The sequence below is a fragment of the Coccidioides posadasii genome, chromosome 1 (genome assembly GCF_018416015.2).
Source record: "Coccidioides posadasii str. Silveira chromosome 1, complete sequence".
NCBI classification, from domain to species: domain Eukaryota; kingdom Fungi; phylum Ascomycota; class Eurotiomycetes; order Onygenales; family Onygenaceae; genus Coccidioides; species Coccidioides posadasii.
This window is the reverse complement of record NC_089407.1, coordinates 6,520,004-6,533,589: the sequence shown is the minus strand read 5'-3', so window position 1 is coordinate 6,533,589 and position 13,586 is coordinate 6,520,004. Positions and strand designations below refer to the sequence as shown.

Sequence of the window (13,586 nt, the reverse complement as noted above, 5' to 3'; positions counted from 1 at the left end):
GAGAAAAAGTCCTAGATAGATGCTCTGAGAAGCAGCTGCGTTTCTACCAGTGGAAATGTTCCAGGACCTCGAACAACAGCCTAGATACCTGTAGCTCTTGAATGGATACCTTTTTTCTGTTGCAGGTGATTACCGGGGTAGGTATTCTACATGATCGGTCCAACCCGTCTGCCTTAACTCCCGTCCTCGCATACAAATCCACACAAGTGGCACAACATTTTTTTCCCTTCCTTGGTGCCGGGGTTTTATCTGAGATCACGCATTTCTGGCCCTCCATTCTCGGGGGAGATGAAACAAAACATCCGGACCAGAACATTTTACATGCTGCACTTGCCCTTGGGGGCGGACTTAAAATTGCATGATCGTCTTCTGCATGGAAATGCAAGTGCCCGAGTGGCAAGTTTCTTTCATCCAAAGTCAGATCTAAGTTAACTGCAGAGGACGGAGTACTTTCGCACAGAACAATCAATAATGGCACAAATGAAACATCTTTGCTTCTATATATACTCCGCACTCCGTACATACATGTTACATAATCAGTACATACCTGCTCGGCACTTATCAGGTTACAGAGTATGGACGATATTTCTTCACTTGCTGAGTCGATTTTCGTCCTCAGTTCGAAAGCGTATTTGATAGTTGTAGTTATCTTTATACACATTGGCCCGAAGTAATCAGCCGCAATCCAATATGTTTACTTACTGTGAAGTACTTAGAACTCCGTGGATGATTTCTACAGGGATGAAGCCGAAGTGCGAGCATTCGCTTCCATTGGGGTCAGCTGAGCTGCCCGTAGGAACAGAAGGATAATATATCACCAATTGTGAATACTCTCAAATGACTGAATATTGATGAATTCACCTGCTGGGCTTGCATGATGGAGCCGCAATAGCTGCAAGGCCGTTCGGGATGGCTGAATCTTGGGACGGGGCGCTAACTGACTAATGAGCGAACTGCAACGTTGCCTCTCTGCACTCTCTCCAGCTCTTCTCCCTCCGCTGAAGGAAAAAAAAGGTACATTCCCACGACATTCTGACGCTCCAATTGCATCAGTCCTCATTTCGATTCCGTATTTTTCTATTCTTCTTCTTATTTGTTTGCAATTTACTCCTTTTTATTTTCCTTCTTCTTTTCGTTGTAATGGACTAAGTGGCCAGAACCCCTTCGATTCTTCATCCGATTCCTTCGACAATCAATAGACACTGACTGCATTTTACACTGCTAAATAGGATACTAACGATTCGATCGTATAGCTTACATTAACTATATCTGAGGCTTTATAACCCAATTCGCCTCTTACCTCCTATTTTGCTGCTGTCCAATTGTGCCTTGTCGGCAGTTCTTGACTTCGCCTCCCGTCCCCCTTCGCATCCGTTGCGGCACCTAACTCCATTACCTCTTCCAATTAGCCTCTCCGCCTTATATCCCTTAAGTTGGACGTAGGACCATATTGAGAATGGCCTCTGAGCAGCCTGGATTAATTGTGAACGGCGGTACTGCCGCCGCAGCCTCCAAATCGCCCGCTGAGCTGCTCCAGGAAAAACACGCACGTGATGAAGCCCATCAACCCACAATCGAAGAAGTACGGGACGAAGAGGATGTGCTTCACCCACCCCCGTCTTCAGCGACTGCTGAACCAGCGCCAGCCAGCTGGAAAGACACGGCAGCCAAAGATGAAGCTGCAAACTCGGTGCCGAAGTCCAAGATAGTGCCCTTCGACGTGAAATGCGAAGAGCTTTTTCCGGCCTTAGGGAGTGGGTCCAAATCGCGAGTGCCTGCAGCAATGCCAATGGCATGGGATGGTCGCAAAGCAGCTGCTCCATCCGCCGGTTTGGCTAATGGGGGATCACGGAGTAGCGTTCCGTCCCGTACATCAACTCCAACTTCCGGCGTTGCAGCTCCACTTGGAGGCCCAAGATTAGCAATGCCCGGCAAGCATGTTGAGCAGATACGCTTTGCACCTTCTCAAATGCTGCCGCGAAGCAAGCTAAGCAAGCCCCTCGCTGATATCGTCAGAGATATCAGCAGAAAGTCTAAGGCCAGGTTGGACGTTCGTGAGGGGCCAGGTGGCTCCTATATCTTTGAAGGCACGGGCACAGTGGATGCTGTTCGGCAAGCCTTGAAAGAGGTCGCTCAGCAGGTCGGCTCAAAGGTTAATCCCGTCTGTAGAAACTCATTGCTAGTAGAGATTCACTCACAGTGTCGTATAGCAATCCGTTCGCATCCCGGTTCCAGCGTCCACACGCCCACATATCATTGGCCGCCAGGGAACTGTAGTACAGGGAATCCACGACCGAACTGGCGCACGAATCCAGGTACCCAAACCGGATGATTCAACTCTGCAAGATGAGGATGACGACAGTAATACTATTGATGTCTTGATCGAAGGTGATGCTGTCGCAGCTGAGATGGCAAGACGTGAAATTGAAGCTATCGTGAAGGAAAGAACATCAAGCATAAACCTTAAACTGAAAAACATCCCACCTGAGCTGTTCCCATTCATTGCGGGAGCACACAATTCCCATCTGAATGATCTCGAGGAGCGTACAAAGACCCAGGTTCGAGTTCCTCGCTATGATACCTGGTCAAAGAGACCACCGCCCCAGGAAGCTCCAGTTGGCCAGATTCAATTCACCGCTGATCCAGATCGGCATATCCACGTCTTCGGCGATCGCATGGGTGCGCAGGAGGCTCGCGCTGAGATTGAGAGGCGTGCACTGGAACTTGAGCGCCAAATTGGCTTGCGCCACCTAGCTATCAACCGCGGACAACATCAGTTCATCATTGGAGACAAAGGACACTCTTTGCACGACTTTTTGGCCGAAACAGGCTGCTCGGTCATCCTGCCCCCACCTTCTGATGCGACGGAGTTTCTGACAGTCATCGGTCCTCCTGATAAGATCGAAACCGGAATCAACCGAGTCATGGATCTTGCCACGAGCATGCAAATGGCTAGCATCGATATCTCACGTCAACATCTTAATGCCCCATCTGGGCCACATGCTTATGCCCAGGCACTCACAATGTATCTGCAACAGCGCCAAATAGTCAGGGATCTTGAAAGGATGCACAATGCTCACATTGTCCTGCCGCTGTTGACGTCGAGTGGACCCGTTGTCTGGGAAGTTTATTCCAGAGACGGAAGAAACACCATTCTGGCGCGGTCTGATATCTTGAATCTAGTGCAGGCTCACCCTCCCTCAAAGCTTGCCACTTTATCCGTGGACCCTTACTATCATGACTTCCTTCGTTCTCGAAGTGCACCAGTGCTGAAGGAGAAGTACGGGGTTTATTTGGTTGTCCCAAATAACTCGGAAACTTCAGACATTTTGCTGGTTTGCGAGGGACCCGATCAAACTGAGGTGCCAAGGCAACGCCCATCAACAGAAGAAATCGCAGCTTTTCAGCGAGCTCTAAATGAGGCTCAGACGTATCTTCTCTCGTCTCTAGGAGACCAGAGTAATATCGTATCTAAATCAGTTCCAGTTCCTTCAAAGTGAGTTTTCTATCTAATTGTTGGTGCCACACCTTCCTAACCCAAAACAGGTATCATGACAAGTTACGAAAGTTTGTTGCACGTGAAGAAAGCGCTAAAGGAGAGGATCATATTCCAGTGCGCATGTTAGTGGCTGACCAGCAGGCTTCACTTCGCGGGCGATCAAGAGATGTTCAAGACCTAGTACCCAAGATTATTGCATTTGTTCAAGAGCAGGAGCAAGATGAAAAGGAACGAGATAACAAGATATCATTTGAGTTCCCACAGAAATTTGCCAATGTCCTTATCGGGAGAAAAGGAGAGAATATTAACAAGCTCCGGGATGAATTTGACGTTGATATCAAGGTTGAAAATGGCAAAGTTGAGGTCAAAGGACCGCCAACCAAGGCAAATGCGGCGAAAGCTCGAATTATTGCTCTTGCAAAAAAAATGGAAGATGAGACCACATATGTGCTCAAGATTGCGCCTCAGTATCACCGCGACTTGATCGGACAGAAGGGAAGCCAAGTCAATCGCCTACAAGAACGGTACAATGTCCGTGTGCAGTTTCCCAGGGCAGCTTCTTTGGACGAATCTGTCAATGATGCCGCAAGCGAGGCCGGCAGCGTGCGCAACACTCGTTCCAACCAGGCACCTGATGAGGTCGTTATCCGAGGACCTCGTAAAGGCGCAGACGGTGCCAGAGAAGAGATTCTTAGCCTGTACCAGTGGGTTGCCGACCACTCTTACACTGGCTCAGTATCAGTTTCCCAGAGTCAGATTCCTTCATTAATCGGGCAGCGTGGTCGTGAAATGGACAAACTTCGCACGGAGACTGGTGCACAAATCGATGTTCCTTCAGTGAATGACGTTGCAGATGCTTCTGGACGAGTCGAAATTAAACTCAAAGGCACCAAGAAGCAGGTGGAGGATGCCCGTAAGCTTCTCTTGCAACGAGCCAAGGAGTTTGACGAAACGGTGACAAAAGCGATTGATGTTGACAAGAAGCATCATAAATCACTTATCGGTGGCGGCGGTAAGCTTACTCACTGTATACAGAGAGATCATTTAATTGGGTCGCTAATATGACGTAGGTGCGAACATCCGTAAGATTGTCGTTGAATGTGGTGGGCCAGACGACGGAACTGCGGCTCGAATAGTTAGATTTCCACGCCCTGAGAGCGATGATTCGAGCATACGCTTAGAAGGCAAGGAAGTCATTGTGGACAAGATCATTGCCGCCATTCAAGAGTTTGTTCGTCAAAAAGAAGATGAAGTCGTCAGTTCCATTGACGTTCCCCAATCCCAACATCGGCATCTCATCGGGCGTGGTGGAGATACCAGACGTCAATTGGAAACCCAGTTCAACGTCGTACTGGATGTACCCAAACAGGGATCCAATCGCACTGACGTCAAAATTAGAGGTCCTTCCAGCTTTGTAGAAAATGCGAAGACCCATATATTAGCCATGCTGAAGGAGCAGCAAGGCGAAACCGTGAACGTGCCTCGAAGTCTCCACCATGCCATCTCAGAAAATGGCTCATTCTTCCGGCGGTTGCGAAATGACCACCAGGTTACAGTTGATCACGCCGGAGAGCAAATACCTCCACGGCCGAGCCCGACAAAATCTCGGGATGCCGACGACGTTGGCTCGCTGCCGCTCATCACTGATGATCCGGCAGCTGCGACTGACGCTTTCTCCTGGAAGGTTGTTGATTCCAGCAACGATGACGTGCCTGCAGGCACGATCCCTTGGGTGCTTTCTGGGAAGCCAGAAAATGTTGCAAAAGCACGAGCTCTCTTGGAGAAAGCGATCCTGACGGCTTCCCAACCCTCGGCCACCGGATACTTGATCCTTCCCGATCCCAGGACTTACCGCTTCGTCATCGGGCCTAATGGCAGCCAGATCAACGCCATCCGGAAGCGTACCAACTGCAAAATCAACGTCCCTAAGGATCAGGCGAGAGACGAAGCCATAGAGATCAAGGGCTCAAAGGAGAGCCTGGAGCTTGCGAAAGATATGATTTTGGATGCTGTCAAGGTAGGGACTAGTGGAAATGGAAGGGCGTGATCACCCTCCCTTGTTACCTCATATCCCACGTCTTGCAGTTGGAATACAATATACGCCCATGTATAAATGCGACACCAGAGACGTTTGAGAGAAATTTATATATGAAAAGCTTCATGGATTGGCTTGGAAAAGTGCGGGATGTCAATTTTGCGCTTTTCTGACATATATACGGAGTATATAATACCAGTTTGTATGTAACTATTGTACTTTAGAGCGTTAATGCAAAAGAGCGACAGCTTTGGGAGTAGCCCATTCTTCTTTCCCAACTATGACCTGCAACCTACAAGCAGTTTTACCCTCCAGATCCTCCGTAACACATCAGCGGATCGCTGGACGGTGGGATTCCGAAGATCAGAGGAATGGTCACGTGATGTCCCTCGTCTCCGTCCACCACGAGCGATGGCTCTCTGGCCGGAGAGAAAACAAGCGCCACAGCTTGCAGGATAATCTCCCGAGACTTCTATCGAGGCGGCCTTCGGAGTTACATGTGGGCTTAGCTTTTTGGGTTATGAAATATTTTGGCACTTGCCTTCCACGCTGACTTCATCTTGATGGGGCGATTCGGTCACCATGAGACGCGATTGATGCGCCGACACAACTGACTTGCCCACGAATGGAACAGCTCGACACCCTTGAGTATACCTAGACAGACAAATCCTACTTGTTGAGAATGATGCTTCCCTGTGGGCCTTTCCCGTACGGGTAGACAGAATCGAGTTTGAATCGTGGATCCGGAGAAGAAACGTCTGCAGGAAAAGAAAGCTTCGGTTTCTAACGGTTATCCATCACAAAGAGGAGTCGCTGCGCCGTTCGAGCGGGAAACGCCATCATCGTGCGCTATGGAAGCAGACTGGGACGAAGTCTCCCAAGTCGCTGTTCCTCCCCCGGGGCCGCATCTTTTGCCTACTGTCGCATCCACCGTCGCCTTCGACGATTCGCAAGAGCTGCTTTGGGTGGGGAACGAGTTTGTGGGTTGACCTACGCTTTATCGCTGACTATCTTGCTGTTGGCGTCAATGAAAAAAGATGCTATTGGTTTTACTAGACCATGATGCTAACAATTCGAGCATTCTAGGGCCGCGTATCGTCATTTTATGGCCCCGAGCTGCAAAGATACACGTCGGTCAAGGCCCATGCCTCCTCCGAAGGCCAAGTCCGGCAATTCCTTTTCCACGACAAGGGTGTGATATCCCTATCGGCAAATAGTGTCCATCTGGCTTCGCGCCGCGGGCTGACACAATGGCATATTTTGCATCCGGAAATGACCGAGCTCAGGTGCATGAGCTTTACGGCGCAGCCGCATAAGATCATTGTTGCGGGCTTACAGTCCGCCATGTTCATCATCGACGTTGAGAAAGGAGCCATTGTGGATCAGTTATCAACGGAGTACCGCTATACGATCATGAAGAGAAGCCGATACCTATGCGCTGCTACCGATACCGGCTCCGTTAATGTACTGAGCCTGACTGATTTTTCCGTCGTGAAAAGTTGGAAAGCCCATGGAGCTTTGATAAACGATATGGATGCTCGGAACGACTTCCTCGTTACTTGCGGCTTTTCCGTTCGCCACGCTGGATCACCGATAGTTGACCCTCTTGCCAACGTTTATGACTTGAAATCGCTCATTCCCTTACCACCTATACCGTTTCACGCGGGTGCGGCCTTCGTTCGCATGCATCCGAGATTACAAACTACCAGTTTTATCGCGTCACAGACTGGCCAGCTGCAGGTCGTTGATCTCATGAATCCAAATACAATCAACCTTCGACAAGCCAATGTCGCGTTCATGTTAGGGCTAGAGGTATCACCCTCCGGAGAGGCACTAGCTATCAACGATGCTGAATGCTGTATCCATCTCTGGGGCTCCCCATCAAAAATCCACTTTAATGAAATCGGTAAAGAAACCGAATTCTCAGATATACCTACACGACCCTCTATGCTCGATTGGTCTAACGATACACCTCTTAACGTGATCGGAATGCCATACTATCATGAACGTCTCCTCTCGGCGTGGCCCAGCCATTTAATTTTTGAAATTGGGAATGCCCCTGTCCCGATGGACCCAGCTATCCTTCCTTACCTCCGTCCGAGCGAAATCGGTCAATATGCGCAGAATCCACGAAAGAAACGTAGGTATCAGGTGGAAAACACTCGCTTGCAGTCGTCAACGGAGGTTGCTTTAGCAGCGCCGAAATTTTTAAGCGAAAAGGCTAGAGAGCTTCCAAACTCTAAGCCCGAGGGCGCACAAGAAGCCGTCGGGGCTCTGCAGGGACTAAAAATCAACGGAGAAACAAAAGAGGACCCTCTCTTAAAATACAGCAATGTCGAAATCAAGTATAGTAAATTCGGAGTTGATGATTTCGATTTCAGGTATGATTGCGTATTCCATGTTCTTATATGGCTTGTGACGTTATAAGCAATAGCACTGATATCTTGTGCAGATATTACAACAAAACCGAATTTTCGGGTCTCGAAACACATATCGCTAACTCATTTACGAATTCCTTGCTCCAGCTCCTTAAATTTATACCCTTGGTTAGGAATCTCGCCCTCCACCATGTCTCGACCAACTGCCTTTGTGAAAGCTGTCTCCTGTGCGAAATGGGGTTCCTTTTTGACATGCTTGACAAGGCAAATGGACAAAATTGCCAAGCTACGAACCTTCTGAAGACGTTCAGTGGTTTCAGAGAAGCTGCAAACTTGGGCTTACTGGAAGAGAGCCTGAGCAATAAATCTTTATCATCGGCAATTCAATCAGTCCATCGATTTTTTTTAAATCAGATAGCACACGACTACCGGACGGTATATCCAAACTCGGATTCTTTGGACAACACTCTAAGTACGGCTGCTGTTGAGTCCATATGTTGCATGTTCTGTCGCAACGAGATTGTCCGGCCTGGCAATGCTTTTGTGACAGAGCTAATCTATCCAGCGGCCGACCCGAAGCAAGCGCATCGCAATCAGGCTTGTCGATTTTCAAACATTCTCCGGTCAAGCATCGAACGCGAAACTCAAAATCGAGGTTGGTGCAGTACTTGTCGCAGATACCAACAGGTGTCCATCCGAAAAACTGTTCAACGCATGCCGTTGGTTTTGATGTTAAATGCAGCAATCAACAACTCGGCGCATCGCCGCTTTTGGTCAATTCCCGGCTGGCTACCGGAGAAAATTGGAGTCATGATTGAAGATAACCAAATTCAATGCTATGAAGGCGAGCAGCTGCGAATTCGGCAACAAAATGATTTTGAGGGTTTGGTGATCTATGAGCTAGTGGGCATAATCGCAGAGATTGATATCGTGGAGCAAAAGAAGCCACATTTAGTCTCTTTCGTCGATGTTTCCATCTCTGCACGAGAGCCAACAAAGAAAAGCAATTGGCATCTCTTCAACGATTTCTTGGTTACCGGTGTTAGCAAGGAAGAAGTGTTTTCATTCAATCAGGGATGGAAATCTCCGTGCACTCTTGCTTATCAAATATCGACTGGTCGGCATGGATTAGACGATAGCTGGAAAAATGAGTTGGATACCACTCTTTTGTTTTACGAATGGTCTATGAAGTGAGTATTCCCTACTATGGAGTGTATTGATGGCTATTAACTGACCTTTTATAGCAATCGCCCACCAACCGACAAATGCCACATCCTCAAGTCAGAAGAAAAGCCTATTGCGGGCACTCCGATCGCTCTCGACACGGAATTCGTAGACCTCGAGAAAGCAGAGATCGAAGTCAAAGCCGATGGAACCCAGGAAATGATCCGGCCCAGCAAGAGCGGACTTGCTCGAGTATCTGTGATTCGCGGTTCCGGCAACCATGAAGGCGTCCCGTTTATTGATGATTACATTACAATCAAGGATCCAATCGTCGATTATGTAACTCAGTACTCTGGCATCAAGCCAGGAGATCTCGACCCACGGACGAGTCGTCACAACCTCGTCGCACTGAAAGTAGCTTATAAGAAGCTGTGGCTCCTTTTAAACCTGGGCTGCGTCTTCGTCGGCCATGGATTGGCATCCGACTTTAGAAAGATCAACATACAAGTTCCGAAAGCCCAGACCATAGACACCCAGTACCTGTTCTTCCACCCAGGGAAGAATCGGCGGCTGAGTCTACGATATCTTGCCTGGGCGGTATTCAAAGAATACATCCAAGAAGAAACAACCACAACGACCTCGACATCAATCACTACCACAACCAATCCCAGCAGTCACGACGCTAATACAAGTACTACAACAACCACAGCCATAACTACGACACCTCCAGAAGGCCACGACTCCATTGAAGATGCTCGTATGGCCCTCCGCCTCTGGAAAAAATTCAAAGAATACGAGGATGCAGGTATAGTAAACCAAATCCTCGAAGAAATATTCCGCGAAGGAGTCAAAGTCGGATTCCGCCCCCCGGCCAGATATCCTTCCCAAGCCACGCCTAACCCAAACAATAACAATATCAACAACGGCGTGAATCCAAATGGACTATCCACCCCTGGTTCCACAAATCCTATATCTCGTCTTCCTCTTAGCGGGAGGAATACGCCAGATTTTATTCTTCCGGCATCCGCATCCGCCGCTGCGTCAGTTACTGGCGGTCCCGCCGGGGGTGGAAGTTCGAATGGGAGTATGAGTGGAAGCACACCGTCGACCCCGCGGCAAGCGTTTAGGAGATCCACAGCCCTAACACCGAGTAATGGGAGTTTTGGTGGTGCGAAGGGCCTAACGTTCGGTGGGAGTCCCATGCGTTAGCCAAGGAACACCTAGGAAACATTGTTCCGAGGAGATTACACTCATTTGAAGTACGTCTCAGTTGTGATATGTATGGACTCATCAGTTCCAGTATGTCGGGATGATTCTTGAGATATCCTGTTTCCAAGTACGTTGAATCGTTGATTTCAAAGGTATATGTGTGGAATGGGTGGAGTCTTGGGGAAAGGAATGACATGCAGCAGAAGAACTACGAACAGTGAAGAAGTAGTAAATTACGCAAAAATTCAAAAATTTGTTCATTTTAAAGTCGTCCATTCGTAAAATCTCATTATTTGCCATATCTGGGTAATCCCATTCTATTAGTAGTCACCTCTCCCCCGGGCGTACTCAAGTGTATACGATCCCCATTTCATATTTGAGAAAGCTCAAATCTGTCGTGTTGAAGTAAGTCTAACGCGTTTTCGAACTCGTGAATAGACCGCTAAGATCCTATATGGTCGTCAAACCCGGGTTTCATTGAATAATTTTGTGATACGCTATGTCTGGGGATGCTGGCTTCGGCGTTCAGTTCACTGCTTAAAGCGAAACTAAGCTCGCACTCAAGACACCGCCGGAGTCAACCAAGGCCGTGACGACATCCTGGCTAACGGGCCCGTCAACACCAAGTAGCATGAGAGCCTCCGTATGAATTCCATTACCATTGCCACCATATCCCTTCTGGCTTTGTCCCTTGGCTGCATCCTCTTCGAGGAGTTGTTTCGAAATGGGAGCGACACTCATGAAATTAATGTTGACGTCTTGTTTGCCCAGGATACTTCCCACCACTCCAATTTTTCCTGGTGAGTCGTAATTGTGACAGATAAGAAGTCTGCCCTCAGGAACGAAGGATGTAGCAAAACGACCAAGGCGGGATATGATGATTTGAGATCCGGAACAAGTGCCGGAGATGATTTGCTGATGCGGATTTTGTAAGGGTCTCTGGGTTTCAGCAACACCGGGTGCTCTGGATGGAGCTCGAGAAGGTGGTCTGGCAACAAGAGTGACGAGGGAGGAATATGAATGGGTGGAAGGGTCGCGGGAACGCTGTTCATTCACGACAATACCACGTTCCCGCGCAACCAGTTCAGCATTAACAATGCTCACATTAGTGCTGCTGATAGTAGCCATAAGCCCTTTGATAAAGGCAGCAAACAGTGGTTTCGTGTTGTTGATTCCAGCAATGTCACCTTCATAAATCAGGTCAAATGTACTCCGGTTAGCGTCAAAGGAGGTAGATGAACTGTAATGCTGGGTATATAAACTGCCCATTTTCTCCACTAGACGAACGAACGGTTGCAGTTTCTTATACTCCTCTGGAAGAATCAACGGAGCGTTGACAGCACTGCGAGGTAGGGCTCCTCCGAGGATTTGAAGGACCTGCTCGCAAACGTCAATGGAGACATTCTCTTGAGCCTCCACAGTCGAAGCACCAAGATGAGGAGTAGCAACTACGTTTGGATGTGCGATGAGCCGAGAAGCACTGGAACCTGGCTTTGGTGGTTCTGAGGTGAAAACGTCTATGCCAGCACCAGCGATATGTCCAGACTCAAGGGCGTCCAATAACGCAATCTCGTCGATTGTGCCTCCACGCGCTACGTTGAGTATTCGAGCACCTGGTTTCATTTTTGCAAGCTCCGCGGTAGATATCATACCTTTTGTTGATGCAATCAGTGGAGTATGGATAGTGAGAAAGTCGACGGTCGGCAACAGCTCAGAGAGCGAGGACACCAACGTGATAGATGCCGAAGACGCAACCGCTTCAGAAGCATAAGGGTCCATGGCATTCACATTCATTCCAAGTCCTTTCGCCAATCTGGCCACGATCATACCGACTTTGAAGCATTATAATATCAGTAAAATCATTTCCAGCCAACGAGTACGATGGACGTAGTCGAATACCTTTTCCCAACCCAATAATACCCAAGGTCTTCCCTTTAACTTCGACGCCAACAAATTTGCTTCTCTCCCACTTGTCGCCTTTGAGGCTGGAACAAGCATGCGAAATCTTCCGGGCCGTCGCCAGCATCAATGCAATCGTATGCTCTGCGGCAGCACCCACATTCCCAGCCGGAGAATTTACGACCACAATCCCAAGCTTCGTTGCAGTATCAACATCTGTCAAAGAACTGATAAGCAAAGGGTCCATTGGAGCCAGAAGGCTTGAATAGACTCACCAACATTGTCCACTCCTACGCCAGCCCTCGCAACAACCTTTAGGTTCTTCGCAGTTTGGAGCACTTCGTCGGTCACCTTGGTCTCTGACCGAACAACCAGGGCGTCGTAGTCGGATATGATTGTCAACAGCTCCTCAGGGGTTAATCCCATCTTCTCATGGACGTCCGTACTTGCCCTGAGAAGCGCCAGTCCGTCCGGAGACAGCTTCTCAGGAACCAGGACTTTGGGGCGGGGGCCCTCGGAGCTGAGAAGAGGCATTGTGTCCAATGCAAGACAATGGCGGGGCAACTCAAGTTTCTAGTTTTGTCAGTGTGAATGGGATCTCTAACTAGACAGGTGTGTCCTGTAGCAAGGCAAAGAAGGAAGGTCAGTCGTCCCGTAATGCACTTCAAGACATTTGAAGGATGCGAGGGCAGTCTGAGAGAATTGGAGAGACATAAAGGGAAAGAGGGAGAGAGAGGAATGCAAAACGTATATGATAGTTGTCAAAACTCCCACGCAGCAGAGCCACCAAACAACTCCGGGGTGCACAGGCTGCGTTGAGGTGCCACCGTCGCCCAGTAGAAGCAACAGCGTCACTGCATGACACGGAAACCCAGAAGCCAGTCCTGACAACCCACTGGAGTGAAAGCAAATCAGATTCAGCCGATCATCATCGAGTCACCACGGCTGTCCCCGATTATCCATCCCGGGAGTACAACGTAGCCGCAACCGGCGACATTGAAATGCTGCGGCTTGCTGAAGTCAGTGTGCTTCAGGAGAGTTTAGGCAAGTTATCTCACTTGCTTACTCCCGAACGAGCACAGCTCCCGATGATGCCGCTTTTCCCCTAGAGAGGAGCTATGTGACGAAATGAAAAAAAAGTACGGAGTGTACATGCCAATATCTTCGAAATTACCATGAAAAAGTCGCGAATGACCCCGAGATCAAGTCCGCTTTTCCTCTCAAGGTTCGCGAGATGCAATTCGCCCGCTTCAGTCCCATTCGTTAAAGCGGCTAGTGATGATCACCGAATCCTGGAATGTTCGTTCAATACACGATGCAGGCTGGACCAAAGAACTTGATACGAGGCTGTCCACCAAGTGATTGACGGCATTCATCTTTTTCTTGGTCTCAGGACGAAATT

At 48.8% G+C, this 13,586-nt stretch overlaps 3 protein-coding genes across 3 annotated transcripts; 2 read left to right on the top strand and 1 right to left on the bottom strand.

The window, feature by feature from the left end:
- Positions 1-1,456: 1,456 nt before the first annotated feature.
- On the top strand, positions 1,457-5,797 carry D8B26_001932 (uncharacterized protein; the record flags this gene model as incomplete). The annotated part of the gene is made up of 4 exons (XM_003065886.2): positions 1,457-2,152; positions 2,211-3,496; positions 3,547-4,511; positions 4,570-5,797. The coding sequence occupies 4 exons, from the start codon at positions 1,457-1,459 to the stop codon at positions 5,544-5,546; spliced, it is 3,924 nt and encodes a 1,307-aa protein (XP_003065932.1). The 3' UTR covers positions 5,547-5,797.
- Positions 5,798-6,247: 450 nt separating this feature from the next.
- PAN2 (poly(A)-specific ribonuclease) lies at positions 6,248-10,342 on the top strand. The gene is made up of 4 exons (XM_003065885.2): positions 6,248-6,514; positions 6,621-7,915; positions 7,987-9,102; positions 9,157-10,342. The coding sequence occupies exons 1-4, from the start codon at positions 6,386-6,388 to the stop codon at positions 10,283-10,285; spliced, it is 3,669 nt and encodes a 1,222-aa protein (XP_003065931.2). The 5' UTR covers positions 6,248-6,385; the 3' UTR covers positions 10,286-10,342.
- Positions 10,145-13,141, bottom strand: D8B26_001930 (uncharacterized protein). Its single transcript, XM_003065884.2, has 3 exons — positions 12,460-13,141; positions 12,185-12,400; positions 10,145-12,117 (listed from the first exon to the last, which is right to left on the bottom strand). The coding sequence occupies exons 1-3, from the start codon at positions 12,716-12,718 to the stop codon at positions 10,823-10,825; spliced, it is 1,770 nt and encodes a 589-aa protein (XP_003065930.1). The 5' UTR covers positions 12,719-13,141; the 3' UTR covers positions 10,145-10,822.
- Between the last annotated feature and the right edge of the window lie 445 nt (positions 13,142-13,586).